Raw genomic sequence first — 19718 nt, 5'->3', positions numbered from 1 at the left:
CACACACACACACACGGTAGAGCGATCTGCTTAGAGTCTGCCTCCATTCACCTCAGGAAGGCAGAGCAGGGAGGCTTTGGGGACCTCTTTTGGGAGTTGGCAATGCGTGGACCTCTCTGGCTCTCCCTGCCTCAAGGCCACGTCCGGCCAATCAGATCGAGGGCCGCCAGGAGAAGGGGCTGCAGGAAGGCCTGGGGCAGAGGCGAAGGGGGGAGTGTGGGGCCCAGCGCCAGTGCTGTGGGACAGGCCGCCCTGCAAGCTGAAGTCAACCTGTAGCAGGAGTCAGCCTGGGAGAATCCAGGGCTTGGTGGGGGGCTGACGGGCCCGCGGGTACAAGGAGAGGGGGACTGTGTGTGTGTTTTTGTGGACACCGCTCTGCCGCCTCCCCCGCGCATCTCCCGGGCTGTGCCTCCGGAAGGTGGCGCACCCCTTGTGTGTCTGTGCGTGTGACTGTGTGTCTTCAATCAAGAGGCCAAGGCTGGCGGGATGCCAGGGTTCCCGGCTGGCACAGAGCTGAGTGCTGCCAAGGGCCTTAAAGGCACAACGGCGGTAACACGGGGTGGGAGGGGCCGCCCCACATCTGCCGGCCTCTGGGCTTCCCGCCCCAGCGCTGCGCTGGGGTGCAGGAGAGAAGGCCCCTTTTAGCTGCAGCCCTGGCCTCCAGGGCTGCAAGGGAGAGCCATTTAGGGGCCCAGAACCAGCCCGGGAACCTGACTCAGGCCTCCAGGGGCTTCCTGTAAGAGAGGCCGGGCCCTGGGCCGGCCCCCTCCACACCTGGGCCCAGGTGAGCCTGCACGCGGGGCTGCCCTGGACAGCTGGTCCCTGTGCCCTGGCACCCTCAGTGAATGGGTTCCTGTGCCCTCAGATGTCTGGGCCTCGCCTCCTTTGTATTGTTTTCCTCATCTCTTATTTGCCAGGTTTTAATTTTTTGTGTGTAAATATTATTATTATAATAAAGGGCCTCTCGAAAGTCATTTCCTTATTTGGAACCTCAGCACACTGCCCCACCTTGGGAGACGAGGCCTCATTCGGTGGGGGGGGGGGGTGTTCTGGGGTCTGGTCCAGACTTCCAGCAGAGGAGGAGGCGAACAGGGGCGGGGGCCTGGACAGGTTCACTGCCGAAGGTTGCTTCTTGCTTTGCCTCCGGCTTTTCCCTGCTGTGGCTGCTGCCAAGGAAACAGCCGGCAGCCTTTCCCTGGCCCTGCTTAGGCACATCAAAGCCTCCTTTTCCTCCTTGGAACCCTTGGGATTTGAGGTTGGGTTTTTCCAGAGACTCAACCCAAAGAGGGAGCTGGCTTTCAAATGCCTCTCTCGTACCTGGGTCATTCTGGAAGCTTTGCCACTTAGAAGGTGTGTGACCAGAGGCCTTGGTGCCTTTTTCCTCGGAAAAGTGAGGGTAACGCTACCCACCAGGACGACTGTGATAATTACATTTATTAATTGCATGTGCATATTTATGCCGCGTGCTCAGTGCTAGGGAGCTGTAGGTGGAGTCGTTGGAAGGGAGGGGAATGAAAAGAGACGTAAGGCAAAAAACTCTTGAGTCTACGAGGGAGACACATGGTGAATAATGAAGTGTAGCAGAGGCGTGCTGTAACGAGCTAGGGTGTGGAAGGCTCGGTAAACAAACGTGCCTGCAGTGGGCTGGGGGTTCGGTGACCTCTGGACTGGACTTTACCCCCCCCCCCCAACACCTTTACTGCCAGGCTGGGGTAGGGGGGCTGGAGGGGCTGACTGTGACCTGGGGACAGGGCCTAGCACAAATACCTGCCTGGCTGGGAGTGTGTATGTGTGTGTGTGTGTGTGTGTGTGTAAGAGACAGGCAGACCTTAAAATGTTCCTTAGAAGACACAAAGTAGAATAGTGGTTACCAGGGACTGGGGGCACAGGGAGTGGGGAGTTAGTATGTGGCGGGTGCAGTTTCCGTTTGGGATGATGACAAAGTTCTGAAGACAGATGGTGGTGATGGTTGTTCAGTATGAATGCGCTTTAACGCCACTAAATTGTACAGTTGAAAATGGTTAAAATGGTAAAATTTTATGTTAGGTGTATTTTGCCACAATACACTTTTTTTAAGACGTTTTAAAAAAGGGTTCTTAGAAAAAGGCAGTCTGCTCAGTGCCCCCCATTCAGCCCAGAGGTTTTCAACAGCAACACTGTTGATATTTGGGGCCGAATAATTCTTTGTTGTGGTCGCTGCCCTGTTTTTGTATGGTGTTCAGCAGCATCCTTGACCCCTACCCACTAGAAGCCAGCAGTAGCCCCAGCCCAGTGTGACAATCAAAAGTGTCTCAGACACATTACCAAATGTCCTCTGGAGGGCAAAACTGCCCCCAGTTGTGAACCACTGCATTTGCCAGCTTGAAATAAGCTGCTCACAGGAGAGCCCGAGGCGGGGGTGGTAGGCAGGGGGGTAGCGGTAGTGGAGGAACCATTGTCCCAGAGTGGAGGGGTCTTGCCTGGAAGGAAGGCAAAGGTCAGCAAATTCTGAGGGACCCCAGGAGGCGGTGGGCAGGGTTTGAAGACCCATAATGGGGCATACAGGCAAGAGTAGGTACATCGTGGGCAGTGGGATCAGGCTTTACCCATAACTGTTGCCCCCTGCCCCCAGGGGGGAGATGTGACGGGGCGCTAGCTGCCGCCATTCCCATTCTGCCAACTCTGCCGCCCCTCCCCCCAGCCCCACAGGTGAGAAGCAGAGGAAGCTGAAATTGTCACCTTCAGCTGCTGCTGGTGGCTTCTGAAAGGACCAGGGGCTTCTGCTGCTACCCCTCCCCCTCACCTCCATGGGAAAAAATAAGTGTCTCAGGGTGTGCCGCTGTGTCTCCTTTCAAGGCAACTGTGAAATAAAAGCAAACAAAAACCGAATTTTAAAGTTAACATCTGACCTGCAACTAAGTTGAAACTGCCTCTCAGCAGATGAGCAGGGTGTTCTGAGTTGTAACCTAAGCTTGGCATGCAAGAATCGGTTATGAATACTGAGTGCCCAGCAGGTGCCCTGCTCCTGCTGAGTCGAGCTGGATAAAGCAAACTCCTTGCCTCCAGGAGTGGACAAGCCCAAGGGTGACAGGGGACAGGAGAGGAAGGAGCTGGGAGGAAGGTATGGAGGTGGGGGCAGAAGGGTGCAGTTCTGGCTCTCCCGGTGGCTTCCAGATGTGGATCAGGCTGTGCTCCTCACCCGAGATGTCCCTTTCAGAGTGTACGCAGCCCCTCCAAGAGATTTGGACAGTCACTTCAGTTCATTTGCCTGTGGACCTCCTTCCTTCCTCTCAGAGGTTTCTTATAGGTGGATTCAACCTGCTCAGTTGCCTGGGCCCCAGAGAGGAAGCCAGTGAGGACCTACCGCTGGCTTGGGGAGGGGAGGGTTCTTTTTTTTTCAAGATTTTATTTTTAAGTACTCTCTATATCCAATATGGGACTTGAACCTGTAACCTGGAGATCAAGAGTCACATGCTCTACCAATAGAGCCAGCCAGGCATCCCAGCGTTGGGGGGCTGGGGGAGTCTTGAGTTGGCTCAGGGGCTGGCCTGGGCTGGAGTCAGCAGCTCCCCCGATTCCAGAGCTTTGGCTAACGCAGACTCATCTAGAACCAGAAAGAATGGGCAGTGGAGGGTGGTGTGGTTGGGAAGAGAGGAGGTGAGGACTGTGTGGGATCCAGGGGGGATTTCAGCCCACCGAACTAACCCTGGGGCTGGAGCTGTGCAGAGTGCTTCCCTTCGCCTGATTCGCCCACCTCTGGAGAGGGTGTGGGGTCTGCTGCAGACTGAGGTCCTCCCGGAGCGGGCCTGGGAGGGGTGTGTGAGCAGCGTGGGTGTTAGAACAGGTCCTCCTGGCTCTCTCTGCTGGAGCTGGCGATCAACAGGAAGTGAGTCCCAGGGTTAGAGCAGGCCATGTGGTTCCCAGGCAGGAAGTTAGTGACAGCAGGGTTGTCTCGAGCAGCTTTGGGGGGCTGGGAGCCTGCCCCAACTTGAGGTGTCTGTGGGCAGCAAGTGGCCAGAGGGGAAAAGGACGCGGCCACGGTAAGAGCTTGGCTCTGACCTGAATTTCCCAGCCTGAGTTGGCCAGCGGGACCCCCACCCCGTCTTCCTGGGAGTGCCATGTTTAGGGCTCTGTGGTGCCCGACACAGCTGGGCGTTAGGGGTGCCCTGAGGGTCCGGGTATGCCCTACTCTACCTGGGCTGTCTAGAGGTGAGAGGATTTGTACCAGGGAGGGGCGTGCTAGGCCAGGGAACCCTGTTGGCTTGAGCAGGGAGGTGGGAAGGGCCATCTGAGTCCTGGACAGAGTGTGTAGGTCCCAACACTCAGAGATGGAGGCTAAGGAGAAAGACGGGGCCTCCTTGCTCGCTTGTGTTCCTGTGTTTGGCCTCCTGGCTGTGGCTTGGGAGGCCCTCTGTGCCCAAGGCTAGGTTAACAGGAGGACTTCTTGTTCCTGCCAGAGGCCTCCTCTTTTTCTTGCTACAGCCCCCACCCCACCCCCAGCCTCTGAGGACTGCATACACTTGCAGCTTTCCATGGGAGCTTCCCTTCCTGGAAGCAGGCCTGCCCCAAGCTACCCCATTCGGCCGGTCCCTTTGCCTCAGGCTGCTCTGTAGGCCTGGCCTGGAGCCTTGTCCAGGGAAGACTCTGGTTTTTATTTTGATTGATTTATTTTTTTTTGTCCCCAAGACCCTTGTCCCTATTTGCCACCCTGGAGGTTCCTCAACAGATGGCAGCAGCGGGCTCAGAGTTGAGGATACAGACCCTTAGAGCAGAAGCGGCCTTGGAGATTGCTGGGGAGGGAGACCAGCGCTCTCTCTCGGGCCGTCAGGGTGCACTTGAGTGGTACAACTCTCTGGAGGGGATTTGGCCTATTTACTCACACTTAGGCAGGCCCTCTACCAGCCAGCCCACTTGTGGGACTCCAAGCTACAGAAATACACAGGTGCACAGAACTGTGAAGTGCTCGGGGTTCACTGTAGGTAAAGTAAATCCCCCCAAAGGCTCACTATTAGGGAACTGCTTGAATAAATTACGGAGCCTCCATTCAATAGAATGTTGAGCAGCTGTGAGATAGGAGACGGATCCATATGTACGGGTATGGAGAGATGCCCGCTCTGCTTGTTATGTGAAAAAGCAAGTTATAGAACACAGAGTAGTATGATACCCTATTAGAAAAAAAAAATCTGGATCTGGATGTGTGTGCGAATACATATGTATAAACATGTAACTCACACATGATTGTAGATGCATAGAAAAAAAAAAAGTCTAGAAAATATACTCACCAAACTGTTGATCAGGGTTTACCTGTGATTTTGGAAGTAGGGAATTGAAAAATGAGATTTAGGGGCGCCTGGGTGGCTGTCAGTTAAGCGTCTGACTTTGGCTCAGATCATGATCTCGAGGTTCATGGGTTCGGGGTCTGTGTCAGGCTCTGTGCTGACAGCCCGCTTCAGATTCTGTGTCTCCCTCTCTCTCTGCCCCTCCCCCTCTCACACTCTGTCTCTCACTCTCAAAAATAAACATTAAAAAAAATTATAAAAAAAAAAAGAAAAAGAGAAAGGAGCTTTAGCCTTTTAAGAAGACTCATTTTTGTGTGGCTTGAATTTTTATATGTGTCTGACTTTTAGAAACAGAAAAAAAAAAAAAAGACTTAAAAAGATGGGAAAAACCTCAGGGGACTAGCCTAAGCATCTCACCTTCTAGGTGGGGCACCCGAGGCCCCCTCCTGAGCATCGCCTAACTGGCAGGCCAGCGGCCCGGTCTCCCTTCTCATAGGCATTCCGCGGATGCGGCTGGCGGGTGCCGAGGGTGGCCTTGTGCCCGTGGGCATGGCAGAGCACTGATCACAGGGGAAGCTAGCTTTTTCTGCTCCAAGAGGACACCTCCCTTCCTTCTGAGATGTCTGGGCCTACTTGCCCCCCGGGGGCCAAGCACAAAGTGCTCCTCAGGCTCTCCTCCCCTCACTCTGTCCTTACAAAGTGTGTGGCCTTATGCAAGTCACAGAATTCTCTAGAGCCTCCTCAGGGAGGTTGAGTGGCTCTAACGGGGTAATGGTGACAAGGAGTCTTGCCCACCATGCAGTGACACTTACAAAGGACAGTCACGATTACCCTTGATGGGATTCTTACTACCTGGAACTGTAGCAGGCTCGGGTCTTAGACTCTTGGGATGGAGCGATACATTTCCTTTCAGAGGGGAATATGAGAACACGCGCCAGGGAGGGCTTACCGCAGAGGCTGCAAACTGCTTCTGTTGGGGTCGGGGGGGCGGTTTCTCCCGGGGCCTGGATGCTGGGAGAACACGTGGGGTCCAGAGCTGAGGGAAAGAACTGTGCCGGGCTTTGGGGCCCAGCAGAATGTATATTTGAGAGGCTCCCCCTTTGACTCTTCCGCTCCAGGGGGCAACTGGTCACTATTTGGGTCTGGGCCTTAGGAGGCCAGAACAAAAGCCAGAGATGTCGGACGGAAGTCAGATCAGCCCACAGTGCTGATGGCAAGGAGCTTGCTTGGGATTCTCTCTCTCCCTTTCTCTCTGCCCCTCCCTCCTCCCTCCCTCTGTCTCAAAATAAATAAATAAACATAAAAAAAAAAAAAAAAAGTCCGATCAGCCCAAGGTTAACAGAATTGATTTGGTGGCACTAGAATCTTCTGAGGAGTGGTCCTAATTTGCAGTAGGGATAGTGCAAGGGATGTTTGTTGTTTGTGTTTTTGTTTTTTAAAAAATCCTTGATTTTTTTTTCTTTTCTTTTATGTATTTATTTATTATTTATTTTGTTTTATTTTTTATTTTTTTAAATTTACATCCAAATTAGCATATAGTGCAACAATGATTTCAGGAGTAGATTCCTTAGTGCCCCTTACCTATTTAGCCCATCCCCCCCCCCACAACCCCTCCCATAACCCTCCGTTTGTTCTCCATATTTATGAGTCTCTTCTGTTTTGTCCCCCTCCCTGTTTTTATATTATTTTTGTTTCCCTTCCCTTATGTTCATCTGTTTTGTCTCTTAAAGTCCTCATATGAATGAAGTCCTATGGTTTTTGTCTTTCTCTGACTAATTTCACTTAGTGTAATACCCTCCAGTTCCATCCACATAGTTGCAAATGGCAAGATTTCATTCTTTTTGATTGCCGAGTAATACCCCATTGTATATATATACCACATCTTCTTTATCCATTCACCATCGATGGACATTTGGGCTCTTTCCATACTGTGGCTATTGTGGATAGTGCTGCTATAAACATGGGGGTGCATGTGTCCCTTCAAAACAGCACACCTGTATCCCGTGGATAAATGCCTAGTAGTGCAATTGCTGGGTCGTAGGGTAGTTCTATTTTCAGTTTTTTGAGGAACCTCCATCCTGTTTTCCAGAGTGGCAGCACCAGCTTGCATTCTCACGTTTATGTATTTATTTTAATTTTTTTTTAACGTTTATTTATTTTTGAGACAGAGAGAGACAGAGCATGAACGGGGGAGGGTCAGAGAGAGAGGGAGACACAGAATCTGAAACAGGCTCCAGGCTCTGAGCTGTAAGCACAGAGCCCGACTCAGGGCCCGAACTCACGGACCGTGAGATCATGACCTGAGCCGAAGTCGGACGCTTAACCGACTGAGGCACCCAGGCACCCCTTATGTATTTATTTTAATGAGGCTCTAGGTCCAATGCAAAGCTTGAACTCACAACCCTGAGATCAAGAGTCGCGGGCTCTGCTGACTGAGGCAGCCAGGCGCCCCAGAACATTTGTTTCTAACAGCGGGCTGCAGCGTCGGCTTGGAAGCCCTATGTCACCTCAGGGAGCGGGGGTGGTGGCCAGGGTGGCTTGGGCAGTGAAACCAGCCTGGCACACCTACCGGATTCTTCTCCCGCTTCTGAAGCTGGAGCGCACAAACCCCTTGACCTCAGGGAGTCAGGCCCACGAATCCCTTGACACTGAGAGCAAAACCGTGAGTGTCTCTGCTGGTACGGATGCTTACATGAACACGGTTTTCTGGACAAAGAGGACATCACTCACCAGAATTTCCAGAGGGGTTAGTGATCTAAGAGAGACAAGACCGCTGGTCTAATCCTCTCCTCCTGTTTCTTCATCTTCCAGGTGGAAAGCAGTGACACGCCGAAGGACTCCGCAGTGACCTCCAAGTCCCCGTCCATGGCCCAGGACTCAGGCCCCTCAGAGCTGTTACCCAATGGGGACTTGGAGAAGCGGAGTGATCCCCAGCCTGAGGAGGGGAGCCCCGCTGGAGGGCAGAAGGGCGGAGCCCCAGCAGAGGGAGAGGGTGCGGCTGAGACCCCGCCCGAAGCCTCCAGAGCTGTGGAGAATGGCTGCTGCACCCCCAAGGATGGCCGAGGAGCCCCCGCAGAAGAGAGTGAGTCTTGGGCACAAGGGGCAGCCTCTCTGGGCTCCGCAGGATTCCCCCGAGGGTTAGAGACTTGGGGCCAGCAGGTCCGGTCCGGGGAGGCATGGGAGCTGAAGGTCGGTGGGCTTGCCAAGGCTGTGCCCTGGAAGCGGCTGGCTGCATGCAGCCTGCATACGTATTTTATTTGGCCCATGTAGTGTTTTAAACATCTAAAAAAAATTAGTTGCCAGTATTTAAAAATCAAGAAATTTCACATAAAAATCTGGAGTTTTGGCTTCTCGTGAAGAAAAAAAAAAAAAAAGCCAGATCTGGAAGCAGTGGCTTTGCAGAATGCTAACAGTTGCGGGACTGGGGTGATGGCTGTCCCCCCACCCCGCCCCCTACCCCTTCGTAGGCTGGGTGTGCACCTCAGTTTCCTTCAGCCCTCACCTGGCGCGCAGCTCTCAGGGATGGTTGTGTCTGTAGCCTCTGGGCTCTTCAGGGCAGTGGATGCCCTTGTAGGTGTTAAAAGCCCAGTTAGTCTTCCCCAGCACAGATGTCCTGAACCCACCACAGTTCAGCTGACCCCGCTAAAATGTGGTTGTGACTGAGCGGGGCGGGGGAGGGGTGGATGGGGTGGCCAGGGCGCTGCCCGGCCCAGGCCCCTTTCTCCCTGGACTTTTTGGCCTCTCCCTGGAGTCCTGGAAAGTTGCCTACTTTTCTCTTTCAGGTTAAGCCAGTGATTTCAGGGCCAAGCGAGCTGTAAACATGTTGGTAATGAGGACAACTAGCATTTGTACAGGGTTCACAGTTTACAGAGCGCTTTCTCATATATTATCACATTTGATCCTCCCAGGGCCCTGCCAGGTTGGTTTGCATATGTGCATTTTAAATTCAAAACGTCTTCTTTCCAAGTGTGTATGATGGAATGAGTAAATTGATTAATTGGCATCGCTTATTTTGCATGGATCCAAACCCAATATTCATGCAAGATTGAGCGCATTTCCAGAAAAGAGAGTTCCAAATTTATTAAAAAATATCTTTCATTCATTTATTATTCAACTAATACTTTGATGTTCCCATTATGTGCAAAGCGCTTTCTGGGGCACTCTGTATTCGTTGTTTTAGTCCTCCAAACAGTCTTCCGGAGGTATTATTATCCCCATTTTAAAGCAGGAAAAACTTGCCACTTAGTGAGAGGAAGTGACTTGCTCAGGGACCCTGAGCCTGTAAGTGGTAGATCCAGGATTCATTCCGTCTTGGTCTCTGGCTTCAAAGTCGGTGTGCCCTTCCACTGTCCCCTTTTATTCTGCAATGGGGCTCGGGGTGGGCTGGCCCAGAACTGTCCAGGGCTCCTGCCCTCACCCAAGTGCCTCATGGGATATGTCCCGACACTTGGCAGAATTGTTCAAGGGGCCTGAGTGGGGGGGAACTGAGGAGGAAAGGGAGAAGACACCATCCCTCCCGTTAAAGAGACCAGGTGTTCCAGAGCAGAACCTGGGAGCCCATCAGCCCTGCCCACCAAATGTGCCACTTCCCGTGGGTACATCTTGGCTGACTCCCAGATTCCTGGGATCTCACCACGACTGGCACCAAGCTGCTGTGCAAGGTCAGGGCAGGTCCTTCCTGCCCAGTGGGGTGGAGCCAGAGCTCTAAAGCTGCTCTTAACCCTTAAGGGTTTGCTTTCAGTTTGGGATTTCCCTGTCTCCATTTCTGTTTGTTCTCAGGAGTTCCTTCTTGAGTCGGTCAATAGGCGTTTGTTAAACACCTATTTGGTGTGTGTGTGTGTGTGTGTGTCAGGATCTGGGGAAACCATCATGAACAAAAACCTGGTTCTTACCTTCAAGGACCTCACAGTCAGCTGGAGAGACAGACATGAAAGAGAAATTCACACTTAAAAGCTTGTGATTAGGGGCGCCTGGCTGGCTCAGTCAGTAGAGCATGCTGGAGTTCAAGCCCCACGTTGGGCATGGAGCCTACTTAAAATAAAAGTTTTTTTAAAGTTTAAAAAAGAGAAAAGCTTGTGATTATACAGGGAGATATGTTCTCTAAGAGAAAATAAGCATGGTTCTGTAAGGAACGGTGACCAAGGAACCTCAGCCGGTCTGGCCTGTTACACAGAAGCTGAAGGATGAGTGGGGGCTCGCCACGTGAGGGGTGGTGCAGGATGAGGGAAAAAAGGTACACAGGCTCCCAGGTAGGAGGGAGCAGGGCACCCAGAGACCTGATAGAAACCAGCAGGGCTGCAGTGGAGAGAGCAAGGGAGAAGGGTGTGAGATGAGAGCAGAGCAGACAGGGCCGGGGCAGGTCTTTGAGGACACCTTCGGGGCTGGGGAGGGGGGGGGGGCGGTGACACGGTCTGCTTTGTGTTTTGAAAAACAAATCACTTTGTGCTCTGGATCCTGGAATGGAACAGAGGGGTTGGGAAGCAGGGTTAGGACGCTGCTGCAGGCGTTGAGGGCGGGGGAAGGTGGCTGTGACAAGTGAGGTGGCAGCAGAGATGGAGAGAAACAGACAAGCCCCAGAACACCAGGGGAAAGGGGAGAGAGGGTGTCGAGGTGACTCCTGGGTTTGGGATCTTCACACGTCAGGCGGACCTTCCTCAGAGTCTTAGTGCTGAGTGTGGCAAGCAAACACTCCGGGCCTCCCCGACCGCCCAGCTACGGCCTCAGAGCGCTCCTGTGTGCTGCAGCTATCCAGGAGGGGGAGATACTGGCCGCGCTCAGAGCTGGTAGGACCCCTGAAGGCCACTGTGCATTGCCCGGATGCTGAGACCCGTGAGGTGCTACCTGGAGGCATGGGCAGCGGTCTGCCAGGCCAGCAGTCAGCCACACAGAACACATACTCAGCTGCTTAGTTCCAAGGAGGAAGGAGACTAAGGCCCCAGGGGAGGAAGTGAGTTAGCCATGGTCTCCTTTCTATTTCCCTCATTCCAGATCTCTTGCGGGGGGAGGGGCATCCATCCCCTCTGGAACCCCTTCCGTTAGCTCTTATACAGGAAAGACAGAAGACTTTAGGGCAGCGTTCTTGTGCACATAGGTGCCCCAGATCCTGATAGTACAGCCAGGAGAAAGAAGGAAGAACAGGGGAGATGATGAGTAATCAGGACAAGAGCCACCTGGATAGGCAGGTGGTGGCCTTGGGACCGCTCCTGCATTCCTAGCATTAATGCCGCCATGATTATAATAGAAACGACGGTAATATGGCTTTCTTTTACTGAGTATTGACTATGCGCTGAGTGTCCTATATCCTCATTACTCAAAGTGGCCCGTGGACCAGCTCTGTCACCGCGGAAGTTAGAAATGCAGAATCCTAGGCCCCACCCTAGACCTGTGGGATCAAAATCTACATTTCAAAGAGATCCTGATTTCGATGCATATTCAAGTTTAAGAAGCCCTGCTTTTTATGTATTCTCTTGTTTCATCTTTGTGATCACGTGAGGAAGACTCTTATTGTCCCCATTTTTCAGCTGGGGAGACTGAGAGTTCGGAAAGGTTAAGTTACTTACCCGAGACTGTACAACTAGTACAGGACCAGATCAGGGTCAGCACAAAGCCCCTCTCTGAACACTCACTATTGGGCTAGTGACTGCCCTCTGAGGCAAGCCTGGCCTTAGCCTTGTCATTGAGATTTGGGTTCCTTTTCAAGGGAATTTGGGGTGGCCCCCAGCTGGGTATAGGCTTAGACCGACAGGTAAGTGTTGGAAACATCCCGGCCTCTCCTGCCCCCAGGACCTAAGATACTCTAGGGTCATGTCTGAGTCTGCCAGGGCCACCCCGGGAGGCATGCAGCCACCTGGCCCGCCTGTGACCCTGGGTCTGGGCCAGGAGCAGATGGACCGCAGAGGGAGTGTTGAGAGAGCAGCTGACCCTCCTTGACTCAGGACAAGAGTGGCATTCTGAGACAGCCCAGTTTGTTGTTTTGCTGGGCCAGGCTGGAAAGTGTGTGTGTGATATCACTCAGTGGGCATGTGCAGAATCTGTCAGGGAGAAAATTCCAGAAAGAAGCCAGTTGGAAACTGCATGAGGAAAAGCAATTCTGTTTGGGGGAGCATGGGGGCCAGGGAATGGGGAAGGGGAGAACCTGAAGGTGGTACAGGGTAAAGTGAGCTGGCTTGGGGTTCAGGAGCCCCGATATCTGATTTCGGCCCTGGCAGTAAGTCACTCCACACCCACCCAGCCACCCACCCCCCAGCCTCAGTTTCCTCATTGGCAAAATCTAGGGACTGGACAGGTTCTCCAGCATCTCTACAGTCCCCTTCAGCCCTGATTTTCTTTCATTCTAATAAATGTATGATTCCCCATAATGAGATGCCATGGAGGGCCCCCCCATAGGAAAAGCTTGAAAGGTCCAAGGGACCCTGGGTCGTAGCCTGGTCCGAGGGCAGGCTCCCCCTTCTGGCAGCCCAAAGCCTTGCTGGGAGAACGTGCAGGTCTGAGAGGAGGGGGACCCCCGGGGGCGGGAGGGGCACCCTGCTCCAGGGAGAAAAGTCCGGGAGCTGGCCGTGCTGAGCAGAAGCTCAGAGGAAGAGACAGAAAGCCCCGGGTGAGACACACTTAAAAAGCCTGTCGTGTAAAGTGTTAGCTAGCACCCCCGTTCCCACTGCGCACACCCACGACAGACACTCCTGCTTCCTCCCACGCCCCCTCCCCCACCCAGGCAGCCAGCTCAGCACCGTCCCTGTCGCATGCCGGCACGTGGTGCGGTGCCCGCAGCCAGGGCCCTTGTGGGCGCTGCCCCTGCCTCCCCTCCCCTGGGCTCTGGGGGCGCTGTAACCCCGGACTGCCCCTGCCCCAGGGGCACACACAAAGAGCCCCAGGTCTTCTCTAGCGAGAGAGAGGGAAAGAAACTTCCTCTCCGGGGGCCGAAGAGGCCTTCAATGCTGTGTCTGGTTTCCGCTTCAGAGCCAGGAGATGAAGTAGGGGCTGTTTTTTCCGTTTTGGGCTCCCCCACCCCAACTACCGTGAACCAGCCTTAGTGACCTTCCTGCTTTGGGCCCAAGCTCAGTACTCTTGGCTTCAGAGAACCGAGTCCAGGGGCCCAGGTGAGAAGGGGCTCACTTGCCCACCCCCACCTGCAGGAAGCTCTGGAAGGCATAATTAACCCAACCCCGCCGCCAGACTGCCAGGTGTGTGCGGGGCCTGGGAAGGGCATCTGGGTGAGGACCCCGAGAGGACCGGGATAGGAGCACAGGATATTCTGGAGGAGTGTGGCTGTCCTCCTGCTTGGGGCCCAGAGAGGGACAGGGAGAGGGTGAGACTCCCCTATAGACAGAACTTCTGGGGCTTCTGCTAGGGGGGTGGGGGGCTTCCAGGAAATGGCATCTGGGCCCAGTGAAGGAGCCACAGGGTAGAGGAGCAGGGAAATGCCTTGGGGACAGAGATCCAAATGAACGTTCATTGAACACCTACTATATGCCAAGCCCTGCCCCAGGCACTCAATGTTGCCAATCACCTAAAGATATTAGAACAGTTCTCTATCTTAATGCAGTGAGGAAACAGGCTAGGAGAGGTTACAGAGGTCACACAGAAACAGCCGGAATCCAAGTCTACTAGAATAGAGGCTTAGCTCAGGGACCTGAGAAGGGGGGTGGGGGGAGAATGGAGTACAGAGGCAGATATCGATAACAGAACCACAATATTGAGAATTGCAGAAGGACCTTAGAAATCATCTCCAGCATCATTATTTTCCAGATGAGGAAACCGAGTCTCAGAGACAAAGTTGCTTCACCAGAGTCTTGCTCCAGTGGCTCTGTACCCACTGCCCCCCAGGGTATCTTTGCCTGACTCCATACAGGGAAGAGAACAGCTCCCTTCCAGGGTAGGGGAGGCTGTCTGGCCCCTCCTCTGGGGGAGAGAGCTGTTTCTAGACGACCCCTTTTGTGTGCCCGAGACAGTGTCTGTGGGCCAGAAACAGTGGCCCTGGCTTTTCTATTGTTCCTTCAGATTTGGGCCTCCAACCCCACACCAGTCCCTTCTCTGCTCTAGGCCCTGCTCTGAGTCCTTGGGGCCAACACCGTGCCTAGCACGCGGTGGGCCAGCAGGTTTGACACACGAACAACTGAACGGCTGGAGGACCCCGTCTCTGTGGCAGGGACCCCAGGCACAAGGTGGGGCCTCTGAGCCACTCCTGTAACTCTGCGACAGTCCCTTTGTTCTTCCCTCTCCACAGGCAAAGAACAGAAGGAGACCAACATCGAATCCATGAAAATGGAGGCAAGTGTTTTCCTCAACCCCCAGGGGCTCTGTGGATCCTGGTTCTAGGAGAAGAAAGCCACCTCTCTGACCAACTGTGGCCAGTGTGTGTGAGGGGAATCCTGAGGTGGCCCTGCCCCCTTCTCTACCTGTCCCCCATGTTAGGAAGAAAGGAAATGGGTGCGGAGGTTAGCAGTCCCCCAACGAGGCAGCCAGCTGGTCCCGCTCTGAGACCAAGCACCTCCCCTCGTGGTTCACGTCCACGTGCCCCGTTACCCCACGGCTCACTCCTCCAGCCCAAACAGGGGCTTGCCCAGCACTTGCAGGGTCGGCATCTCTGGCCAGGAGTCAGAGCTCCTGTGTCGTGTTCGAGGTGAGTGCCTCCTCAGTTTCCCCTTAGGAGGAAGAAACCTTGCAGTGGGACTGTCGGTGCCCATCTTAATGCCAGTCTGTCTCTGTCGTCTCTCTGTCCTAGGGCTCCCGGGGCCGGCTGCGGGGTGGCTTGGGCTGGGAGTCCAGCCTCCGCCAGCGGCCCATGCCGCGGCTCACCTTCCAGGCGGGGGACCCCTACTACATCAGCAAGCGCAAGCGGGACGAGTGGCTGGCACGCTGGAAAAGGGAGGTGAGGTGCCTTCTGGCCTGGGCCCCAGCCCGTCCCCCAGCATTGGAAAACCAGAAGTTAGCTTCAGCCGCCTTCCGGAGCTGTTGTCGGCCCCTGGCTGAGCCTCAGTTTCCCCTTCAGGTTAACCTCTTGCACTTACAGGGAACCGCTCAATTAGTAGGCAGTGACTGGTTTCTTTGTCCGTTCAACAAATGTTTCTTGATCGCTTACTGTGTACCAGGTAGTGTTCTAGGCTCTGTGCCTATATAATTCTTGGCCTCGTGGAGCTGACATTCTGATGGAGGAGATAGAACAATAAAGACAGAAAAGTAAAGAAGGGGCTGAAGTAGAGGATAACAGAGGCCTGCTTTAGGTGAGGGTGGTCACGGGAGGCTTCTTGGAGGAGGTGGCATTTAAGTTGAGACCTAAAGGAAGAGGAGAGCTGGCTCTTATCGGGTCGCTCCTTGGTCTTTCAGTCTCCACTGCCTCAAAGCCTCTTGCTGCTAAATCCCTCTACTAGCTAGCTTCCACCCCTCACCCCACGACCCCCGCAGAAGGTGTCTGGTGAGGAGCGGAGTGGGGTAGTGTTCTAAGAAGAGGAAACACACAAGCAAGGCACTTTGTTTGGCAAAGTGAGAGACCAGTATGCCCAGTGTGAAACAAGCAAGGGAGGAAGTGGGACTGGACGAGGCTGGGAGGTCGGCAGGGGTCCAACCACATGGAGCTTTGCAGCTCCTGGCCAGAAGCTGGTATAGTTCTGAGGACATTGAAGGTTTCTATGCAGAGGAATGATCTGATGTGGATTAAAGGGGCAGCAGTGGACACATCGGGATGTATTTTGGAGATAGAATCAGTAGGGCTTGCTGATGGAGGGGAGAGGCGGGGGGGAGGGGAGGACATGGGGGGACTCCGGGACAACTCCCAGGGGTCTCACCTGAATACTAGTGATGGTTGGGCCATGTCCTCATATGGGGATGGCTAGCGGAGGGGCAGGTTTGAGACCGGCAGGAATTCTGACTTCAGTCTGAGATGTGGAGGTGCCTGGAGCCTGGGGGGCAGGGAGGTCTGGGCTCCAGATGCAAAGGTGAGAGGGCGTTAAGAGCAGAAGCTAGTGTTTAAGTCCAGGGAAGCTGATGAGCTCACCCAGGGACAGGGAGAGAGAAGAGACAAAGTCCCAGGATCGCAGCCACAAAACCCCACTATTTATGGGCCGTGTAGAGAGCAGGACTGGCAGGCTGCAGGGACTGACGAGGGGCTTGGGGGGTAGCCGAGGGGAGAAGAGCCATGACTCAGGAAGGAGAAGGCTTTCCCGAGAGTGTTTGCCTAGCCCTGTGGAAGGTGAATTCACTGAGACATGCTCATTGCATCTGACGCCCTGGAGTTGGCCAGCAACTTTTCTAAGAGCAGCTTCCGTGGCGGGTGGAAGCCAGCCCGTGGAAGGCTGCAGCCGAGAGAGGAGCTAAGGAGACTGCAAGACCAGGGAGGCCCCAGTCTATGAAGCCTGATTTGTGGGGCTGCTCTCCTTCCTGTCTGATTAGTAGAGAGAAGGCGGTTGACCTCTGGCACCAGGATTGGAGCAGAAATGCCTTGAATTGCCACCATCTGGGACATGGCCTACAAAGAAAGGCCTTATCCCGTTTTACATTGTGTGAGAGCTTGCTCTAGAAGAGGTTCAGAACAGGTAGGGGTTTGGCTACTTGATTGTTTCCAGTTCCTTCGGGATCCAGGAAGGCAGAAATTTCTCTCCGGGAAGAGCCTGGAAAAGGGGCAGCCTGTCTGAGGTCTGGGAGAGGAGAGAAGCACTTGACCCTGAGCACGCAGTGTGGTCTTTGGACTGGAAATTTCAGGAACTTGGGCTGTTTTTGCCATCTGGTCAGGTGCCCACCAATCAGTTCCCAGGGGCCAGCAGAGGGGGGCTTTGCTTTTTTCTGCTCTCCCTTAGCCCTCGGGCCAGAAGCTTAGACACGATGACTTTTAGGCCTGGTAAATTTATAAACTCTGTGGTCCTCAAACTGTGCTCCCTTGAAGAAGCAGTATGGGGGCCTGCCCTCAGTTGCAATAGAAAAGCGGATCTTTTCTCAACTTGCAGGAAACATTAAGATAATAGGTGTATTTTCTCCTAATTTTAAGTGTTCCACTAAAATTTCAAGACTTTATCATGGATGTCTTGTAGCATACGCAGAAGCAGAGAGAGTGATGTGCCGAACCCCCATGTACCTATCACCCAGCTTCAACCATCATCAAAAGCTTTTCTAGTAAATCTTAAACCTTTGGCCTCTGCTTCCCCACCCCCAGCCAACAAAGGCAACCAATGAGCATTTACAGAAACACGTACAAAGTTGAATTAATTTAAAATGTTTGAGGTATGTGCCCCAAAAGTATATCCGTTGGGCTCCTGGCTGGCTCAGTTAATAGCATACCTGACTCCTGATCTTGGGGTCTTGAGTTCAAGCTCTACATGGGGCATAGAACTTAGTAAAAAAAAAAAAAAAAAAGAAGTTAAAAAAATGTATTTCTTCTGCCAGTAGAACTGTTCCTCATTCATATTCTATAACTAAAGATGTCATAAAGCCTTCCGTGATTTCCAGTACAGGTGTTAGAACTGCTGATCTCCTCATTCTCAAACTAGGGGGCTGAGGCCGCACTTAAGCGCTGGCTACAAGCTCAGGCCCCCTTCGGGCTTCCTACTGCCCTCTGAGGCCTGGCCACAGCACCAACCCTGCCCCCCTTGGGCTCGGCCAGGGAGCTAGGAGAGAGCTAGCTGCGGGCAATAAGAATGTTGGGGAAACACAGGTAGCTCTCAAGAGTGCCAGGTTCCCCTCAGACTAAAGGGTAGTAACTGTCACCAGCAGGCCTGTCTTCCGAGTGGCTTCCCAGGGGTAAAGAAACCCTTCCACCTCTTGCGGCCTCATCCTCGTTCTCTGGCGTCCGAGCCTTTCTTCCGACACTGCCTCACTAGGCCTTCCTGACCTTGGCCCTGGGATCCTTCCCTGTTTCCTCCAATGGCATCTGCTTGACATTCTCCTCTGTCCCTTAACTATGGCATCCCCAGATCTCTGCCCGCCCCCGCCTCCTGCCAGTTTTGATCCACTTACCCCTTATGTGCTCTCCTAGATCCTACTAGGTGCCCTCCTAAAACCACAGTTCCAGCTGTTTCCCAGGCAGTGTCACTTGAAGGCCCAGCCGGCTCTTCCTAACCTCAGAAGGTGACACCTGCTCTTTAAAACTTCCCGCAGGGCACCATTTTTGAGCTACGAGAACCCTCCATGTCTCAGCACTGTATGAGATATTGAGGGTACCAGAAGCCTAGAAGATTCCTAGTTACCCCAAGATAGGACAAGGGTTTAGGGCACCTCGGGAAGAGCATCACCCAAAGGGCTTAGGGCGGTTCTGCCTGGATCATCCATGCATCAGCAAGAGGTGGCTTTTGGCTTCTAAAGAATGGACTAGAATTTAGGGAAGGGGAAAAAGGGCATTGCAGAAGGAGGGATACGGCATATGCAGAGGTTCTGAGGCACCAGGCAACATGGCCTTTTCAGGATCAGGAATGGAAGTTGGTGAAGAAACACAGGATGTAGGGCTTGAGGACTGTGTGTCTTGTTTTGGGGCTCCCACCAGACCCCAGTCTGCACCTGCTCCTTCGCTGGTCCACATGCCCCAACCTGTGGGGCCTGCTTCCTTCAAAATCCTCCTCTGTCAATCCCGTTACTGACTGAGGTTTACTCTTTCCTTTTCCATCTGAGATTACCTACCTCCCCAGGCTTTCCTCTACCTCCAATTTTTTTTTTTTTTTAAAGAAGGCTTAGAATATCACAAAATGAAAGAAATTTAAAATAAGCGGGTGAGAAAAATGAGACATGTGCTCCTTCCCTGAGACTGAGGTGGGAATTCTGGCTGAAGGTGGGAAGCTGTCATTTTCTGTCTGTCCTATCACATAGTCACTTCCTTACTAATCCTTTCAAGGGTTAAGCTCCCCTTGAATGCTGACTGGGCCCTGCTATACAACATACAATGGCTCCCCATTGTCTCCCTCATCTGTGCTAGAAATGCCCTGGCTGTTTCTCAAGGCATCATCTCTCACTGGGACCTCACAATCACCCCACCCCGTTTCACTGCCACTCTCTAAGAGGAAGGCCCTCTAAGAAGGACCAGTCCCCCTTTAGATTTGCTGTGCCCCTTCTTTCTTCCCTTTGTCCCCGCTGTGCTTTCCTTTATATGCTCTGCAGGACTGAGTCCACAAGGCTCTCTAGGATTTCTCCAGTTCACACTGACCTCCTCCCTTCTCTGCACCCCATTGCCCTTACTGCTAATGTTTTTGGATGAAGCACTCAGTTATATTTTGTAGGGTACTTTTCACTATTTCTCGTGTGTTAATCCTGTCTTCCCCCATCATGCCCAGCCTGATATTGGATAAGAATAGGCTCAATATATACCTGCTGGTTGGCCAAGCAGTTGAGACATTGGTGAATGTGGGACACCTCAGGGAGCTCAGGTCCTTGGATTTCTGCCTTGAGGCCCCAAGCCCTTGGTTTCCATATGGTTTCTCAGAGGTGCTGACAGGTGTACCTGGAGAACAGCATGGGGCAGGAGGACCCGTGTGATTAGACTCCCAC

At 53.3% G+C, this 19718-nt stretch overlaps 1 protein-coding gene across 4 annotated transcripts in view; it reads left to right on the top strand.

Annotated features, from left to right (window-relative positions):
- Positions 1–19718, top strand: part of DNMT3A (DNA methyltransferase 3 alpha) — a 105217-nt gene that overhangs the window by 47194 nt on the left and 38305 nt on the right. For all 4 annotated transcript variants that reach the window (XM_081795185.1, XM_060650134.3, XM_081795186.1 and 1 more), the window contains exons 4-6: positions 8070–8340; positions 14482–14525; positions 14980–15126. In XM_081795185.1, the coding sequence (XP_081651311.1) occupies positions 8070–8340; positions 14482–14525; positions 14980–15126 (462 nt within the window). The remainder of the gene's footprint in view (positions 1–8069; positions 8341–14481; positions 14526–14979; positions 15127–19718) is intronic.

This window comes from Panthera onca, chromosome A3, assembly GCF_046562875.1.
Source record: "Panthera onca isolate mPanOnc1 chromosome A3, mPanOnc1 haplotype 2, whole genome shotgun sequence".
Lineage (NCBI taxonomy): Eukaryota > Metazoa > Chordata > Mammalia > Carnivora > Felidae > Panthera > Panthera onca.
Note: the sequence above shows the minus strand (reverse complement) of the source record. Positions and strands in the feature narration are given on the sequence as shown.